Source organism: Malassezia globosa (genome assembly GCF_000181695.2).
Source record: "Malassezia globosa CBS 7966 chromosome Unknown mgl_sf_10.1, whole genome shotgun sequence".
Lineage (NCBI taxonomy): Eukaryota > Fungi > Basidiomycota > Malasseziomycetes > Malasseziales > Malasseziaceae > Malassezia > Malassezia globosa.
In genome coordinates this window covers 226,416-243,029 of record NW_001849861.1, presented here as the reverse complement: position 1 = coordinate 243,029, position 16,614 = coordinate 226,416, and the positions used below count along the sequence as shown (strand labels likewise).

Below are 16,614 nucleotides of genomic sequence, written 5' to 3'. Positions count from 1 at the left end.
GTTTTCCCGTCATGCAGATCGGCAGTCTAACATGTGCGAAATGTTGCCTGTGAAGCAACAAAGAAAAATCCTTTGGACTAAAACTTGCTCGCTCACATTCCATCAAAATATACCAAACCATACTCTTGCTCCTCACCCCTCGCCCTCATATTTGTACGTACCCTGTTGCTTTTATTCGTCACGCGGAGGACAATAGATTCGCAATGAGCCCACTCATCCATGAGGTCGTGTTGCACAAGACGAAATTTATGGACATAGTCCTCAAAAGCTTTGCGAAGATCTGCGACCTTATCACGCTCAAGCTTTTCGACTTCCAACTTGCAGAGACGCGTGACTTCTTCGAACCGAGTATGAAGAGCCGCGTGTGCGATTTGTGCGTGTGTTAGAGCATGGTTCTGTGTATCAATATGAGCGTCATTTGGCCTCGCATACTTTGAGCGAACACGCGAAAGTTCATCGTCTGCATGTTGCCATGCCTGCCAAACTTCTTCGCGCGTAGCAAAGGCTTTGCGGACGCTGCCGACCATGCGTTCATATTCATACACGACCAGACCCAAAACATTGGCTTCGTGGTCTGCTAATGCTGTCGACGCCAGCGCCGACCGCTTTTTCATGTCTCCCAACGCCGCAAAACATGTGGATACACTGCGGGACAAGTTGCTGCTAGAGAGTGCCACAAGAGTCTGGTACAACTGCTCTTGGGCAGCTGCGAGGGCCATGCGTTTCTGAGACAGGACCGAGATTCCCTCAGCCATCTCCTTCATACGGATTTCGAATTGGCCCATATAGTCCAGCTGTCGAGAAAACCAGTCATCTGGATCCTCAAAACGGTATTGCTGTAGCGCCTGACTCCATCCGAAGTACGTCTTATACTCAGGTGTGATGACGCGACCCTTCCGAGCATCACGGTCGTGGATATCGGCGGATAAATTCGAGCTTTCCAAAAACAATTTCAAGTCGTCGTCTCTTTGCAACATGGGATGAAGCAAGATTTTGTGCAACGCGCGCTCTAGCGACCTGCGCCGGAATTCGACGAGCTCTGGTGCAAAGCGACCCAACTTGACCTTTTCGGGGATCGGTGGCACGACTACGCCTGGATGATTGTGCACCATGGCAGCATGAAGCCAGCGGAAATCACTGTATCGACGCAGTACAGAGAGCTCTGACCGCGCAAACCAAGGCGCATTTGTTGTGAGGCGAACAGTGTATACGACATGTGCTGTCACGGGATCACCCACACGCTGCGGATCACCCACGCGCACGGTAAACTCAACAGGGGGATCGCACTGCGTCTCATTCGTATGGTCGCTGGTCTGCAGCTGTTCTGATGGTGTCCTTGTGCCGTAGCGCTCCAAATCATCGTCCTCGTTGTGACTGTTATGGTCCGCCACTGCAGGCGCCGGTAGCGCCTTATCACCCATGGCACCTAGACTAGAGTCCTCGCTGTTAGAGACGTTCTTCGTACCTTGGTTATGGTCCATGTCTTCCCGAGTGGGCTTGGTTCGCTCATTGTCAGAAACGGATGCTGAAGGTGGGGAATTGTTTATGTCAGGCTTGGATTCCAACTGGCTCTGGGATTCAGTGGATTTGGATGACGACGTCGGTGGGCCGCAGCGAGCCAGGTAGTCGCGCCACCACTCTTCAAACAGCACACAGTGCACATCGATGCCCAAGTCGGCAGTGGCTTGGACATCCAAGTGGCAGTTGCCAGGCCGTTGCGTGGCAGCACGTGGATCCTCTTCATACTGGGGATTCAGATGGTCCGTAGAAGACACGGCTTCGCCACACACATCATTCCACAGGCGGGAAAAGGTGAGACACATGTCATATTTAGTCATAGACTCCTGGGCAGAAAAGTGCAGCGCACTTGGCATAGGCGATGAGGACGAATGGAGTCGCTTCTGGTAGAGAGTGGCAAGCTGCTCAATGACGCGCGCGACATCAGTCACGTTGGTTGGATATCGCACAGAGTGTGCATCCATGCGGATGCGACTTTCCCGCGGTTGAATTGCCTCAAGAAGTACATTCACGGCCGATTCTCCGGGAAAGAGAGTTTCGCCGTACAAGACAGGCAGGCGAAGATTAGTCGCATGGCCTGGCAATGCAGAAGCCAAGACGGCCGATTCGCCATCGCGCTTACTTCTTCCATACGCGTTCAATGGGTTTGTGGCATCTGTGACCGCATAGGGGGGATTGCGCCCGTCAAAGACATAGTCCGTGGAAATATGAATCAAGTAGGCAGGTGGGTCCAGCTCCCGACATGCCTTCGCGAGCACAGCAGGCGCCTCAACATTGAGCTTCTTGACTGCGTCGGGATTCTGCTCAACAACATCGGGACGTCGCTCTGCAGCCAAGTTGATAACAACCTCAGGATGCTCACGACGCACCACATCATACACAGCGTCTGCGTCTGTAAGATCTAGCTGCTGGATGGCGTCAGAGGCTCGTGAAAATGCCAGACCCACGACATGATGTCCAGCCCGGATGCACGTCTGCATAACAGCACGCCCCAGCAAGCCAGAGGCGCCAGTCACCAATACCTTCATACCCATATGGTCGGATAGTCCGACCAGAAGGAGTCCGTATGTCGGTACAAAAACAGATGTGAGGGAACTTTGCACGGGACTTTCAAAGCACAAATGACGCCGGCGCTGCGCCGCGCTCGTGCTGGGCCGAAGGCCAACGGACAGCGGTGTATTATGTAAGTATGCATACCGCCTGGCATGAGAAAGCGAATTGGGATGGGCATCTGGGCAGTTTGTGTGTGAGGAGGGGAGGGGAGAAAACTCGGCTAGATGTGGCTTAGGAGCACGTCGAGCCGGCGCATGTAGCTCGGCATGGCCAGCATGGTGAGGAAGGGAATAGAGCCTAGCAAGTTAGCGAGAAAGAAGCCGATATATTGTAAATCGAGATCGCCCAGCTTCGGACGGTATACAAAGACAAGGTGGACACATAGATAGGCACCATTCGAAGCACCAAGTAGGAGGACCGCGTGAATGAGCTTTTGCGCCGTGAACTCGAGCGCATCGCGAATTTTTGGCTTCAGTTCAAGTGAGTATGTTCCATTAGGGTGGAAATCTTTCATGAGCTGTGCATCGGACATGTATCCGCCGAGTCGCTCGCTGCAGCCGAGTGCGCCGGCGACGAGTAGACATGGCAAGACGACGCCATTCGGATCCCAGTAAGCTAGTGCTAGCGAGATAAGAGCAAAGATCCACCTGAATTTCGGGTGTCGAAGCGGAAAGGGTAGCATTAGCTGGCGCAGACAATTTTGGACCACAGAGAGCCAGCGGTCGAGTAAGACATCCAAATATAGAAGACAGGTGATCTGTACGACATGTTGGCACACTCTTGCGCAAGTGACCCAGTCATGCTCCTGGTTCGGAAAAAGCATGCCGATCATGCCAAGGAGTGCAATTCCACATGCACCTATATACATAGGCAGGAACAATTCATGCCTGGCCCGGTATGCAAAAATGCAGAATAGAGTTGAGTACAATGCGAAGACGACGAGTAGCGCAGTCGAAAGCACATAACGAAGGGTGGTTGGCGCAGATACACGCATGAAACAGAGCGAGCACACTTCCTATGTGCGTGGTGGTTGAGTAAGAATGTTGTCACACATGAAGACGCGTTCTCGTACGAGCCAGCAAGCGATCGTGCGAGCCAAGCAAGGAACCAAAGTACCTCCACCTGGTCACGTCTCAATCCCCGCTTTTGTTACCAAAAGGTGGTGGTGGTGGTGGTGTTGTAGAGGGGCTCATTCCCACTCTACAAGAGTCAGAGACAGGCGCGCGTGATGGAAGTGGCCTGGGAAAATGCGCTGCGAGCATGCAGCATGCAAGAAATGGGCTTCGATGAAAATGCATGGAGTCTTGTGTCGGACGCGTACGACCCACGAAATCCATGGACAACGGAGGAACGCCATCAGTGTACGTGAGGAACAAGCATGTGCGTGCTTGCAAGCGCAATATCGCATGCGCGTACGTGCGAGTACATGGACAATGTCGTGTGCATATGCTCACATCATACCAGCGGAGGTGCAACGCGCTGTTGCTGCGATGTCGGGGGAAAGGCAGGAACGATGGTTCGCGTGGTTTCTGGATACGTGCATGACAGCTTTTCATAGTGTCTGCACAAAAGCATTGGCAATATGGCCTGCATCGTCGTCGAATACGACCGTAGGTCCATCGTCAGCAGCCGCAGCTTTCCCTGGTGCTATCGACACATGCTTCCAATGGATCTGTTCTCGACAGGAGCTTGTGTCAGAGGTAGAAGGCCCAGGGGCAGAACACATGGCCCAGTTTCTATTACGATGCAAGACCATATTTTCAGCAGCCATGCCACCTGGTATGCATGAGGTGATACTGGCGTTTTTGGCAAGTACGTTGCAGGTAAAAGATGCAAGAAGCATCACCATGGAGCCTGTGAGTGTACAAGTATGTGCGCAGCTTCGCGCGCTGGGTTTGGATGCACTCATGCAAAGTTCCATGACGCAGACAGCGACGCAGATGCTGCAGCAGGCGACGCGGCACGCGATGCATCACGCATCGTCGTTGGAGCAAGCCGTGTATCCGATGCTCCAGGCTCTGTTGTGCGAGCAGCTCATGCCGGCACTCGGCGCGATCCTCGACGCGCGGCCTGACCACATGTGTGAATGGGAGCCAGCCGCAGGCACCGCGACGTCTCAGATGCCGACGTCGTTAGCGGGAGTGCCGCTGCCGGATGCGTGGGATATGAGCCTGTCCATGGCGCGCGATGACTCGAAGCACGCGCCAAACACGGACCAAGAGTCATTGTATCTGCGACTCGAGTACTCACTAGCCAAAGCCGTATGTGAGCACCGGCTGACGCAGCTGTATGCGCTGGTTGTGTGCGTATCCACGGAGCCGAGCGGCGATGCAGGACGTGGTGTTGTGGCTGGAAAAGACGGATGAACGCACGGAACTAGCGCGTGCTTTCTCACAGGCACTGCATGAGCGACTCTTGCACCCCGATGTCGACACGCATGCCATTCTCGTGTACTATGTGAATATTGTGTATGCGCTGCGGATTGTCGACACGTCGGGCGTGGTGTTGTCGCGCGTGCTTCCACCGGTCCAGCACTATCTCCGCACGCGGAAGGACACGATTCAAGCTGTGGTGCATGCCCTATTGGGAGATGATGCGGCATTTGAGCTGCTTCGCACGGAGCTCGTGCATACACAGCCGGCCGAGCCTGACGTGCCGGGTGGTGGCGGCTATGCTGTCGGCGCAGCGACGGCGGAAGAGGAGGAAGAGGAGCAGTACACGCGGCTTGAGTACTGGACAGATCCCACATGGGCACCGCGGCCGGTGGATGCAGGACCTGCGTTCAGCCACATGCGAACACGAGACGTGGTCGGCCTGCTCGTGTCGATCTTTGATGATCGGCAGGGATTCTTGCATGCCCTAGAGCAGCACACGGCGCAACGGCTCGTGAAGACGATGGACTACGATACATCGCGAGTGCAGCGGAACAATGCGATTTTCAAACGGCGTTTGGGCGAGCAGAATCTGCATCATTGCGATGTGATGCTCACGGATGTGGCATGGTCGCAACGGTTCGATACACACTTCCATGCGGTGGCGCACGGCGGCATGGCCGATCATGTTCATCCAATGGTGATTTCACGGCAGTTTTGGCCAGATCTCGATACCCGCATGTACACGCTGCCGAAGCGACTCGCTGAGGCCCTTGAGAAGTATGCAGACTTTTATGCGGCGCAGCACCCAGCGAAGCGCGTGAAATGGCTGCCACATGTCGGCAGTGTGGACGTGGACATTGAGCTGGAGCAAGGACGGGTCATTTCGGTGCGCGTGACGCCACTGCAGCTAGCGGTGGTCGAGCTAGTCGCGGGCTTCAGTACCGATGGTCATCGTGGCCACAGCGGCGCATTGACTACGATCGACACGGACGCTGGCCGAAGAAGCATCACGGCCGATAATGTCGCTACGGCATTGGGGCTTGAGCAAGGAGCCGCGCTAGACGTGCTCCGCTTCTGGGCGGCACAGGGTGTCGTGCGCGAGTTACCGGCGCCAGCGACAGGGGCGTTCGAGCTATGTGACGACACGCCGCAACTCGGTGCTTAGTAGCACATAGGCGAGCAGACTATTTTCGCGCGCTGTCCGCACGATTTGAGTGCCTGTGCTGGAACGACAAGCACGCCTGCGTGTGTCGTTCGAGTCCGGCGCAAGCAGCGCGGACTCCAGCACGAGCCGGCACAGTGTGCGCACGTCCAGTTCGGCCTGCGTGAGACGCAGCGCGTCGGCATGGGCCGTTTCCATGCTGGCACGAAGGAATGAGGCCACTTGCTCGGCCGAGTGAGGATCCGTCATGCAGAACGTCAGGTCCGTGCGAGGAGAGCCAGGCGGCATGTGCACGAGCTTGATGGTCGGGCGGGCTGTGCTGGTCTCACACACGAGCGGCAGGTGGCGCGGCAGAGGCGACTGCATCGGCTGGTGCTGTTGATTCATGTACCGGGCCGCATGGCGGCCTGTGCGCAGGAACAGCAGGTCATAGGAGCCAGGCGTCGTCGCACACACACTGAATTCTGCATGTGCCGCGTGGGTGAAGGAAAGCACGGGCGGGTCAATGTACAAGCCGCGGCCCACAAGCCGGATGCGCACGTCAGAGTCAGGGGCATCGAGCGACACGCGCACTGGTGCACTGGGTACACCAGGCTTGAGCGGCTCCGCACACAGTGCGTCGGCATCGAACGACACGGCGCGCCAAGCGTCGCGTGACACGGCTGGCGTGAGAGGCGATGTCTTGATGGCGAGATACACTTCACTGAGCAGACGATCGCTGATGGTCTTCTGTGTGTCGTGGACGCGGAACAGCATGACAAACTTGTCGACAGACAGCGCTGGATTGGGCCGCGCAAACAGGCCTGTGGCATCGTGGAGCGCGTCATTCAAGCCCAGCAGAGCAAACGTCAGATCAGTCGTGAGCTCCAGCGTTAGGCCAGCATGCTCACTCGCATTCGCAGCGTGCCAGTGCGCAGCAAACGCGAAGAGAAGCACTTCGAATGTCGGCATGTCACGCGGCCATCGCAAACTGGCGAGCAGCGCGCGAAGTGCAAGTTCCAAAGGCGCGCCCGCAACACAATGTTGTGCCACATACTGCTCCAGGACAGCATGGTTCGCGAACAAAAAGTCCGACACAAAGCCTGCATCAAGTGCCGTGCACGAGTGCAGCAGCTGCGCATATGCACGCGACTCCGGGCCGCGTAAGCGCGCGTCGTTCATCAGCTGGTGCAGCGTCTTTGTCGGATTGACATGCAGGTGCGTGATGCGCTGACGAACGAGCGCATCGAGTTTGGCCGTGCGCTCCACGAGCGACGATCCCTCGTCAATACATGTGTGATGCAGGTCTAGCACCGCGAACGGCGTACACGACTCGCTGAGGTCCGGCACACTCGCGAGCTTGCGAATGATAAAGTCGGAGAGCGACTCGCCCTGGCGTGGGAGCACCACCGGCTTGGCAACCACCATCATGTCTTGAAATACAAACACATACCGGAGCTTGACATACTCGTCGCCAGCCGTCTGAAGCAGCGGCAGGACACGCAGCAGCTGGCGTGGTGGATCCATAGCCAGGTCCAGCGGCATTTCCGCTGGCAAGCGCGCCAGCACATGCCGCAGTGGGCGTGGGAGTGTTTGGTTCCAGCGCATTAGGGCTGCTGGCGTCACAGGGAGTGTCACGACCTTATCGTGCAAGACGGACTCGCCTGATTCCCCCAGCAAAACGATCGACGCCATCGCCACGTGGCTAGGATCAGTCGACGGCACCTTTGCTTGCCGTCGGAGAGAGCCCAGAGCACGACGCGACGTTTTGCGCCGAAGAGAGCCGAACAGACGCATGACTCGCGCTTCTTTCTTTGGGTCGTCCGCCGCAACGTCTTCCCGCGGGAAGCCGCCGCTGCTGCTGCTGCTGCTGCCACCAGCGCTGAAAGAGCGTGTATGTAGCAAAGGCTTGGGCACGGTCGGAAGCGCCTCGAGCGAAGGCGTTGGACTCTGTCGTAACTGTGCGCCATAAAGTGAGTCGCCAAGCCGATGCTCGCCCCGTGGCTCTGGCAGTGGCGGTACTGGCGGCAGCTGGGCAGACGATGGCAAACGTGGAAGCGGCTTTTGCCCGCCATCGTCATGCGACAGCGATGGAGACATACATACGGGCGTCGCGACACGCGAGCTGGGCACCGAGGAAATCACATGCGCAGCAGGTGCTTCGGGCGAGGGATCTCCCCAAGGTATCGACACAGCGGGCAAATTGGCGGCTGCAGGTATAGTGGGTGTCGACGGTGAGGGTGTCACTGATACGCCCTGCATGGGCTCGGCCTTTTTCTCCGATATTTTGCCTGACCGGGGGACCTGTGTGTCGAGCTGCGCTGTATGAGAGGTGACTCGTGTGAGCTTGGGAGCTGCGAGAGTCGATGGCGGTGTAGCAAGATCAGGAGCGTATGGGGCATGGGGGGCATTCGCAGCCTTGTCGGCACGCCTTGCCTCTGACGCTTCCCGGACTGGCTCTGCTTCTTTGGCTTCCTTCGCCTTCCTGGTTTCGTTTGCTTCTCTGACCTCTCTCGCTTCTTCGGCTTCCGACGTCTTTCTCGTTCCTGCATTTTCGTCCGAGGCGGCTGGCTGTTGATGCGGTGCTGTCGCAACGCTCGTCTCACGAAGCCAGCGCTCGCCTGGTAACAACACACCACCTTGTCCCACAGGCGGAAGTGCTGCAACGCCATCCACAGCTCGTGGAACGATGGGTGCAGATGATATAGGAGCAAGACCACATGGTGGTGATACAATCGGACTTGTCGAGTCATAGTCATACAAGGACACGCGCCAGCTCGATGTGCTGTTCGAGTCGTGCGCCACTGTGCTGCCGTCATCGGACGCAGCAAGTTCGCCGGACCCCTGCATCGGAGGACTGCCCTGGATCGGGGTGATCGCGCCTGGCGCCAGTGCGTTTTCCTGCGGCGTTCGCCCGTGCCTGCGGTACAGGTGCATGCGTGCATTGTTGCGAGCCGACACGCTGCGCATGAGAGTCGCGCGGCGGGGTTTCAGGAGCGACACGCCAGCGCCCGGCACTGACGTGTCTGGCACAGCATGAGCAGATACATCTTCGTCAGAAGTGACGGTATCGATCTCACCGCGGCTTTTGTTCGTATCGCGCACGAAGGCAAACATGTCCGCATAAGAGATAGGCGTCGTAGCGCCCAAGAGCTTCTGCATAGTGTAAGCACGAGCGACCTGCGACGTCGCACTAGTGCTGGCTGAGCGAGACAGGCCAGTCGGACGCCGTTCCTGGATGATGCGCTGCCGCAGCTGCTCCAGCGATGGCAACTGGAATTGAGCGATAGGCGGCTTGTAGTGTGGTTCGTCCACACGTTTCACACTGTCATCAATTTGTTGTATAGATGGTAAAGATGGTGTACGAGATGGTGACGATGACTGCTGGATTTCTCGTTGTGATGCAGCACGCCGAAGCTTGGCAATGGCATCGAGTCGTGTTGACGCACCGACGGGACTGGTCCCTGCTCCAGCAAGCGCAACGGGCGGACTATTTGTTTCCGCCGTCTCCGAGGACGCGGCGGCCTCGCCACGCATAGAACAAACAAGCTGTTTGTTCTTTCGTCAATGCTCCTGACCGACCGTGACCTGCTCTTGTTAGGGTCTTGGCTTCGTTCGTACTTCGAAGCCACAACAACCAACACCCCTTCGGCACCGCTTCCTCGAACACGCATTCACTCTTACATACACACTCGCACGCACGCACGCACTTACAGAAATCCGCAACACTTGTTTTGCCCTATAAGGCGCATGAGGCTGACATCCGCATGCACAGCCCGACGGCGCGGCGCCTCCACATTCACTGACCAGGGTCTCGATAGAAACGGCCAAGTTGGCTGGCTGACCGGCTGGCTGGCTAGTTCTGCTGGAAGGAAACGTCGAAATCGTCTTTACGTGTGTGTGTGTGTGTGTGTGCGAGTGGAGCTCAAGACCCCAGGCTTGCCGCATAGACGGACATTGACGTCTCCAAAGCGAAGCACAGTGCATCACAACACACGACAGCATGAATGAAGATGTGCGGCAATGGACAACGGAGGATGTGGGACGATGGTTGGAGAAATTGAACTTGCAGGGGTACTTGGCCGCATTTGAAGATAACAACATCGATGGCGAGGCACTCTTGCTGATGGATGAGCCTGCTCTCAGAGATATTGGCATCACTTCCATTGGACATCGAGTCACACTACTAGATGAGATCTACCTGCTAAAAGTCGCGCACAAAATCCCCCTGGAACCTGGTGATTGGGTCCCGCAAGGTATGTCCGGTGAAGCCGCACGACTGACGCACACTCAACTCAGAACACCAAAATCCGTCGACGGAACAAGATGAATGGGCGAGCCAGCTACGTCATCGAGGTACGCAGCAATGATCATCCTACCTGCCTAGACTGGTCGCTTACGCACACGTGCTCTGTCTCTCTACAGACGAACGCATACACGTACTTGAGTCGCGCGTGTCTCATCTCAGCACATGTCTCTTGCGCTTGCATGAAGACGTGTCTGTGATCGCCCAATCTCTGAATCCTCCGCACATTGTGCGTCCGCTGCCTGTGCCAGACTCGATTCATGCTCGGGCAAACATGCCAGGGCCTTGGGAAACGGTCGATGCACAGCAAACAAATCCAGACAACCCCGCACACAGTGATGCCCGCAGACATAAGGTTGATGTGGCACACATTTCGCCGCAGGACCCATATATTATAACACCTGCGTTAGAAGCTGTCGCGGATATGCTCAAACAAAGTGGCCAAGACGCCACACCGCGCAAAGCCCAATGCCATTACACAGTCACGTTCGATGATCCATGCAGCTTTATCTTACCGATGGCTCTGCAGCACTTTGAGATCCATGATGATTGGCACGAGTTCGTCTTGTTTGCGGCAGGCAACACGACAGAGCGGTGTATTGCCTATGATGAAAAACCGCTTATGATTCTCCAGCGAATGCGTGAAATCATGCCGGAGACGAAGTTGATCCTTCGGCGCGTCCACGACATTGAGTCGCCTCTAGTACTTGCACAACGCAAGTTCATTGAGAAGCGCCGTGAGATCCAAAACACGAAGCATGAGGCCATGCGCCTTCGCGCCGCACCTCCTGGTATCACAGTATCGGCCGACTCGCACATCATGTCCGTGCGTGTGCTGTTGACGATGCAAGGCGGCGCAGAATCACTTGCCCATGCACGAACCATGGGACCTGCGGCAGACATTGCATTTAAAACGATATCGCATGCCGTGGCTATCTATCCGTACGTGTCGGAGCGTGGTGACGAATTCGACATTCAGCCTGGTGACACGTTCATCGTGCTGTCAAAGTGCAAGGGCTGGTGGGCATTGCGTCGCGACTCTGTCGCAGACGGGCGCGGCGATGTCTTCCTGCTGGATCCCGTGAAGCTTGGCGTTGAAATATGGACCGGTTGGGCCCCATCGGGATGCCTGCTTGAATTGACGCGGCCCATGGCCACCATCCTGCAATTGCAGGCGAGTTTCCTACCGCCAGAGTCACCTGAAAAATGGCAGCAAACCATGATGTATGCGCCCCTGTCACTCGCTTATGTGCCGACCAGTGGCACAGCGGCTGTCATGCTGACAGACTTTGCGACACCTGATCATTCGTTTGCCGTATCCGCAGCCGACCGCATACGTGTGTTCAAGCGCTACAATTCCTGGTCCTATTGTATTGTAGACGGCCCACTGCCCAAGCGTGGCTGGGTTCCCACATGGCTTGTATCTCGACGCCCCGACACGAAGCCGATAGCCGTCGGTGCCTCGGCAGCCGTGGCTGCACCGCAACCGCCGCATGTGCTGGCAGCCAGTGGGGATGCTCCGCTACGCAGCCCTGTGATCCTGAGGCCCTCCGAACAGGCGTCCAGCTCGTTTCTGCAACAGTGGTAGAGGGTGTGCTGTATGGTTGGCCGACTTGAATGCAAGGATCGCAAAGAGATCCTACACACCCACACGCACATTGCCTGTACATATGCGCTCACCGCAGATACATAGATACACGCTTGGACCCCACACTCGTATTCCGTGTTTGACTATGACATAGCCCACCACAACGTACATGATGGTTTATCATCGGCACAAGAAGAACGGCCCTCCACCCAGACTCGCTGCCCTCCACACTCTGACGCGAGTCAAGGATTCGGACACACGCTTGCAATGCCCAGCCACTCCTTGTAGCTGTCCGGTGCCTTGCCAGATAGGGATAAGGATCTGTTCGTTCCTTATGCGCGGGTGGCACATACTCCTCTCCAGCATCGCTTTGTGCTTCACCGCGGTCGTCGCACATGGAGATCACGCGCATAAACCCACACAGCAAGAGACACGCGCCCCCGTGGATGCACGGCTCTGGCTCCATATTGGCATGGAAGCTACTGCGTGGGCAGTTCTGTTTCCACTAGCCATGGTCCTAGGACTTGTGCGCCACCGATTTCACGTCTCGCTCTCGATCTTGGCCGTCACAGTGTCACTTATAGGCTTTCTCTTTGGTCAGAATCACGGCGGGCGCCAGTTCTCGCACACGGTCCACGGCACCTTTGCCATCATCCTGTTCTTTGCTCTGCTCACACAAGCCGCATGTGGCATATATCTTCGACTCCATCTCACATGGTCGAAGGAAAAATACGTGCGGCCCATTGTGCTGGGCATCCACGGTGTGCTTGGACGTGCGTTCCCCGTGATTGGGTGGACGCAAATGGTGTTTGGTATTGCGACGTTGCAATCCTGGTGCAATGGCGGGGCACCTGGGCCAGTGTCTCGCACACTATATTATGGGCTCGGCATTTGCGGCCTACTCGGTGATTTTGCTGATTATGATGAAGTGCGCTGTTGAATGGCTCCGCAGACGGGGGTTCGCCCAGGAATACCTGGACTCGTGGGTCATTTTGCTATGGGGTATTGTCAACTCATTTACCGAGCATCACGGTGGACCCTGGACGCACAAGGATCTTCAGCATACCTTGATGGGCGTGGTATGGTGGGCTGGTGGTGCCGTGGGTATCTGGGTCAGCCGTCGCGGTGCACGCTCCGTGTTCCCTGCGATCATCATCATGCTGACGGGCTGGGCCATGAGTGGGCACAAGCAGGCCGTCGCTATATCGACAGAAATCCATGCTCTTTTTGGCTATACACTCATGGCGGGCGGCTTGTGTCGCGTCATTGAGATTTGCTTCGTCTTGAACGAAGGACCTTCGGGATCCATCCCTCGTGAACCGAGACCAGGCGAATGGTTCCCGGTGAGCATTTTCCAGTACTTGCCTCCGTTTCTTCTTGTGTCAAGTGGCATCCTGTTCATGAGCGCGACCGATGAAGAGATGCGTTGGGCCGATGCGAAGGGTGTCGACCACGTTACGTGGGCGCTGATCGACTTTTCCGTCGCGTTTACTCTGTTCCTGTGGTTCAACGTACTGATCGACACCTATGTTGGCTATGGCGGTCGCTACGGCTTGGCTGCGGGTCATGCGAAAGATGAACCCTTTTCTTATTTGGCCATGGAACAGGGTCTGGAGCATGTTGATGAAGATGCCGATGCCGGTACCGATGCCGATGCCGATGCCGATGCCGACGCAGTTGCCCTAGAACCGTATGGTTCCGCGAGCCATTTTCATGCGTCGGCTTCTCGTCTGAAGGAGCCTGTACAAGCACCCAACACATATGCACAGTCAATGCCAACAAGAGAGCTAAATACAACGCCGCCACTGCCGCCACAGACACACGTGCTCGAAGATAAGGATCCCTTTGATGATAATGACCAGGTTCTTGTGTAGCATTCCACTTATATATATCAAAAAGAAAAAATGCGAGAAAGGTATGGTTAAAATATCCCTACAGCTGCAAGCCCATAATCATATCATGCGACACATGGCTGGATAGGCGCTGCTCCCTTGACTTAGTCTTGGTACGACGAAATGATGTCTTGGGCTGTCGGCGCACTATCAGCTGCAGATGCCGCTGACTGACCGGTCATGGGCACAAAAGGCATGGCATGTGCTTGGGTTGACGACGACGCATGCCCTGCTGTTGTTGGTACCGTTGGCTGTAATGCGGATGGCCCCGAAGCCACGGGAGCCATGTAGACGGGCATAGATTCTGCTCCCGCCACATGCGCTGAGGGATCGGAGGTAGGTCCAGAGGACACGGCCACAGGGCCAGATGAGCTCAGTGCATCCGGCTCAGACTGAGTCAAGTAAGGTGCTTGCGCCACCATAGATACGGTTGCAGGCTGTTGGGTTGCTGCGGCCGCGATGGGGTGTGAAGATGACATATTTGTTGGAAGGGATGCCGATTCATTTGCAGGAATAGGAGCAGGAGCAGGAATCGTGTTCGATGGATTAGACGTCGCAGAAGGTGCAGTACTCTCCTGCTGCTGAGGAAGAGACGTGGTAGCGGGCACTCTAGGACTAGAAGTTGTTGTATCAGGTTGGTATGCTGGCGCAGCCGAAACAGGTGGAATGGACTGACTTGGCTGTGCACCAGCGCCTTGCACAAGCGGTACTTGATCTTCTGGCACAGCTACAACGCCCGTCGTCACAGTCTCACTTTGTTCGGACGGGACAGTGTCTTCCTCAGTAGCTGGTGCTTGAGCCGCTCTATCTTTTGAACGGAAAGGGCGGAAGGCCTTCGGATGGATTTTGTGTATAAAAGCAGGGACAAACACCATCTTTTTCGGTTTTGACGAAGCCTCTTCATCAGCAGCCTCGGGCTCAGCAGAGGAAGACGGGTCACCGTTGCCCTGTGACGTGGTTGCAGGCTCTGGCTCTGGCTCTGGCTCTGGCTCTGGTTCTGGCTCTGGACTGGGGATAGGCGGACGAGTTGGCTGCACACGCTCCGGCATAGGATACCTGCCATCTGGAAGTACATTAGGGAGGACCATGACTGCATCTGGGCGCACCATTTCGGGGTGTGGCTGTTCTAATGGCTCAGGAGGCTCAGGCGTCGTGACAGGCGGCCGAGTCGCCCGCACAGGATCAGGCACAGGGTACTTGCCATCAGGCATAGGCCGCGGCAAGAATAGCATGTCATCTGGCTGCATCATCTCGGGCTTCGGCTGCTCCTTGGGTATGGGTGGATCAGGTATAGGTCTTTCCACACGCTGGAATTCTGCCTCTGTCCATTCCCACAGCAGCGTAGGAATGCCCTGCTCACGCATCTTCGCTAGCTTCCCCACAGTCGCCGTACCAGCACTGATACCCATGCCATCTAGCGAGTACACGCCCCCGGCCACGCGCGCTGTAGAAGAGACAGCTACACGCAGTCCCGCCGACAGCGACACGCCACGTGCATTCTCTCTGCTTTCTTCTAATGCCGCCGGATACCGTGCACTTGTCAGCAGGAAAACATGACGCTCACCACTCTCCTCCAGCGAAAGCTTGGGAGGTGATGCGAGTGAAAATGTAGATGCAAACGGAGCCATGCCTGGTGGCAAACTGCGTGACAACTTAGTGGGCACCGTGCCGGGGTGATCGTGGATAAAGCTTACCTCAGGCGCCAAGGCAGCAAAGTGTTCGAGGCCAAAGGTAATGCACGAGCTTATGTGCCCTCTAGCCTGCCGGATCGCTATCTTGCGACCGGCAACGTCATTCGGATCCACGACGTCTTCTTTGGAGCCGGCCATCACACAGACGACGCGGCGCAGTCCTTCTGCTCGACGCAACTGTGGAAGCAGATTATTGATCATTCTCATTCGCGTGAAGTATGATAGCGCCCACATCAGACGCATCCCCTCACTCGTCCGAGATAGCACATCCAACGTTCCCTGGCTCATGAACAGTACGTTGATGGCTTCTTCCCGCTCCCGGATCCGTCGGCACGCAACATCGACCATATTTACTAGGCTTAAATCCACGTGAATCCAGAAGTATTCGCCATCAGGGTTGATTTCTTGCAGCTCCTTGATCACCTCTTCTGCACGCTCCTCTGATCGAGCCAGCAAGTAAATACGGGGCTGCTTCAAATACTTCACAAAAGTGAGCAGAGTGGATCTCCCGATTCCTCCTGTCGCTCCCGCAAACACACAAACCAGGTGACTCCCAAACGTGTGTAAAATGCGCGCATTAGACTCTTGTACTTCCTCCAATTCCACCATGATCGTGGATGGGTCGACTGATTTGTTGTCACCCGCCTCAACCATCGACGCGTGAGTCCCCACCTCCACATGCCATTCCATCTTGGTTCGCCTTCCGTCTGGGCGTCTGACCTACGAAGCCGCTATTGTGCTGCCAGGTCGAATTCTAACCATTGGCGCTAGCAACTAGTCAGCCCATACGAGAATAAAGCCGATCTCGTGATGACACTATCTTGATGCTCATTTTATACAGTATCTGGTACTATGGCGTGCTGCAGAAGCTTTGCACGTCTGTGCTGCTTTGTGCACATGCTCCATAGTAAGAACGCTAAGGTCTAGATAGCCTACTAGATGAAGTTTATTTTTTAGTGTTGTTTAGGATGATGCCAGTGTACTATGTGTCTCTGTCTAGTAAGGAAAAGGGGGACCTTCGAAAGTATATAGGATCACGGTACATTGCAC

At 56.0% G+C, this 16,614-nt stretch overlaps 6 protein-coding genes across 6 annotated transcripts; 3 read left to right on the top strand and 3 right to left on the bottom strand.

The window, feature by feature from the left end:
* Positions 1-92: 92 nt before the first annotated feature.
* On the bottom strand, positions 93-2,552 carry MGL_3668 (uncharacterized protein; the record flags this gene model as incomplete). Its single annotated transcript, XM_001729149.1, has 1 exon — positions 93-2,552. One exon carries the CDS (start codon positions 2,550-2,552, stop codon positions 93-95), a length of 2,460 nt encoding a protein of 819 aa, XP_001729201.1.
* Positions 2,553-4,860: 2,308 nt separating this feature from the next.
* MGL_3667 (uncharacterized protein) lies at positions 4,861-5,807 on the top strand (the record flags this gene model as incomplete). The annotated part of the gene is made up of 2 exons (XM_001729148.1): positions 4,861-5,763; positions 5,790-5,807. 2 exons carry the CDS (start codon positions 4,861-4,863, stop codon positions 5,805-5,807), a joined length of 921 nt encoding a protein of 306 aa, XP_001729200.1.
* Positions 5,808-6,078: 271 nt separating this feature from the next.
* On the bottom strand, positions 6,079-9,624 carry MGL_3666 (uncharacterized protein; the record flags this gene model as incomplete). The annotated part of the gene is made up of 1 exon (XM_001729147.1): positions 6,079-9,624. The coding sequence occupies one exon, from the start codon at positions 9,622-9,624 to the stop codon at positions 6,079-6,081; it is 3,546 nt and encodes a 1,181-aa protein (XP_001729199.1).
* Positions 9,625-10,090: 466 nt separating this feature from the next.
* On the top strand, positions 10,091-11,981 carry MGL_3665 (uncharacterized protein; the record flags this gene model as incomplete). Its single annotated transcript, XM_001729146.1, has 2 exons — positions 10,091-10,343; positions 10,582-11,981. The coding sequence occupies 2 exons, from the start codon at positions 10,091-10,093 to the stop codon at positions 11,979-11,981; spliced, it is 1,653 nt and encodes a 550-aa protein (XP_001729198.1).
* An 839-nt stretch (positions 11,982-12,820) lies between these two features.
* Positions 12,821-13,855, top strand: MGL_3664 (uncharacterized protein; the record flags this gene model as incomplete). The annotated part of the gene is made up of 1 exon (XM_001729145.1): positions 12,821-13,855. The coding sequence occupies one exon, from the start codon at positions 12,821-12,823 to the stop codon at positions 13,853-13,855; it is 1,035 nt and encodes a 344-aa protein (XP_001729197.1).
* Positions 13,856-13,977: 122 nt separating this feature from the next.
* MGL_3663 (uncharacterized protein) lies at positions 13,978-16,254 on the bottom strand (the record flags this gene model as incomplete). The annotated part of the gene is made up of 1 exon (XM_001729144.1): positions 13,978-16,254. The coding sequence occupies one exon, from the start codon at positions 16,252-16,254 to the stop codon at positions 13,978-13,980; it is 2,277 nt and encodes a 758-aa protein (XP_001729196.1).
* Between the last annotated feature and the right edge of the window lie 360 nt (positions 16,255-16,614).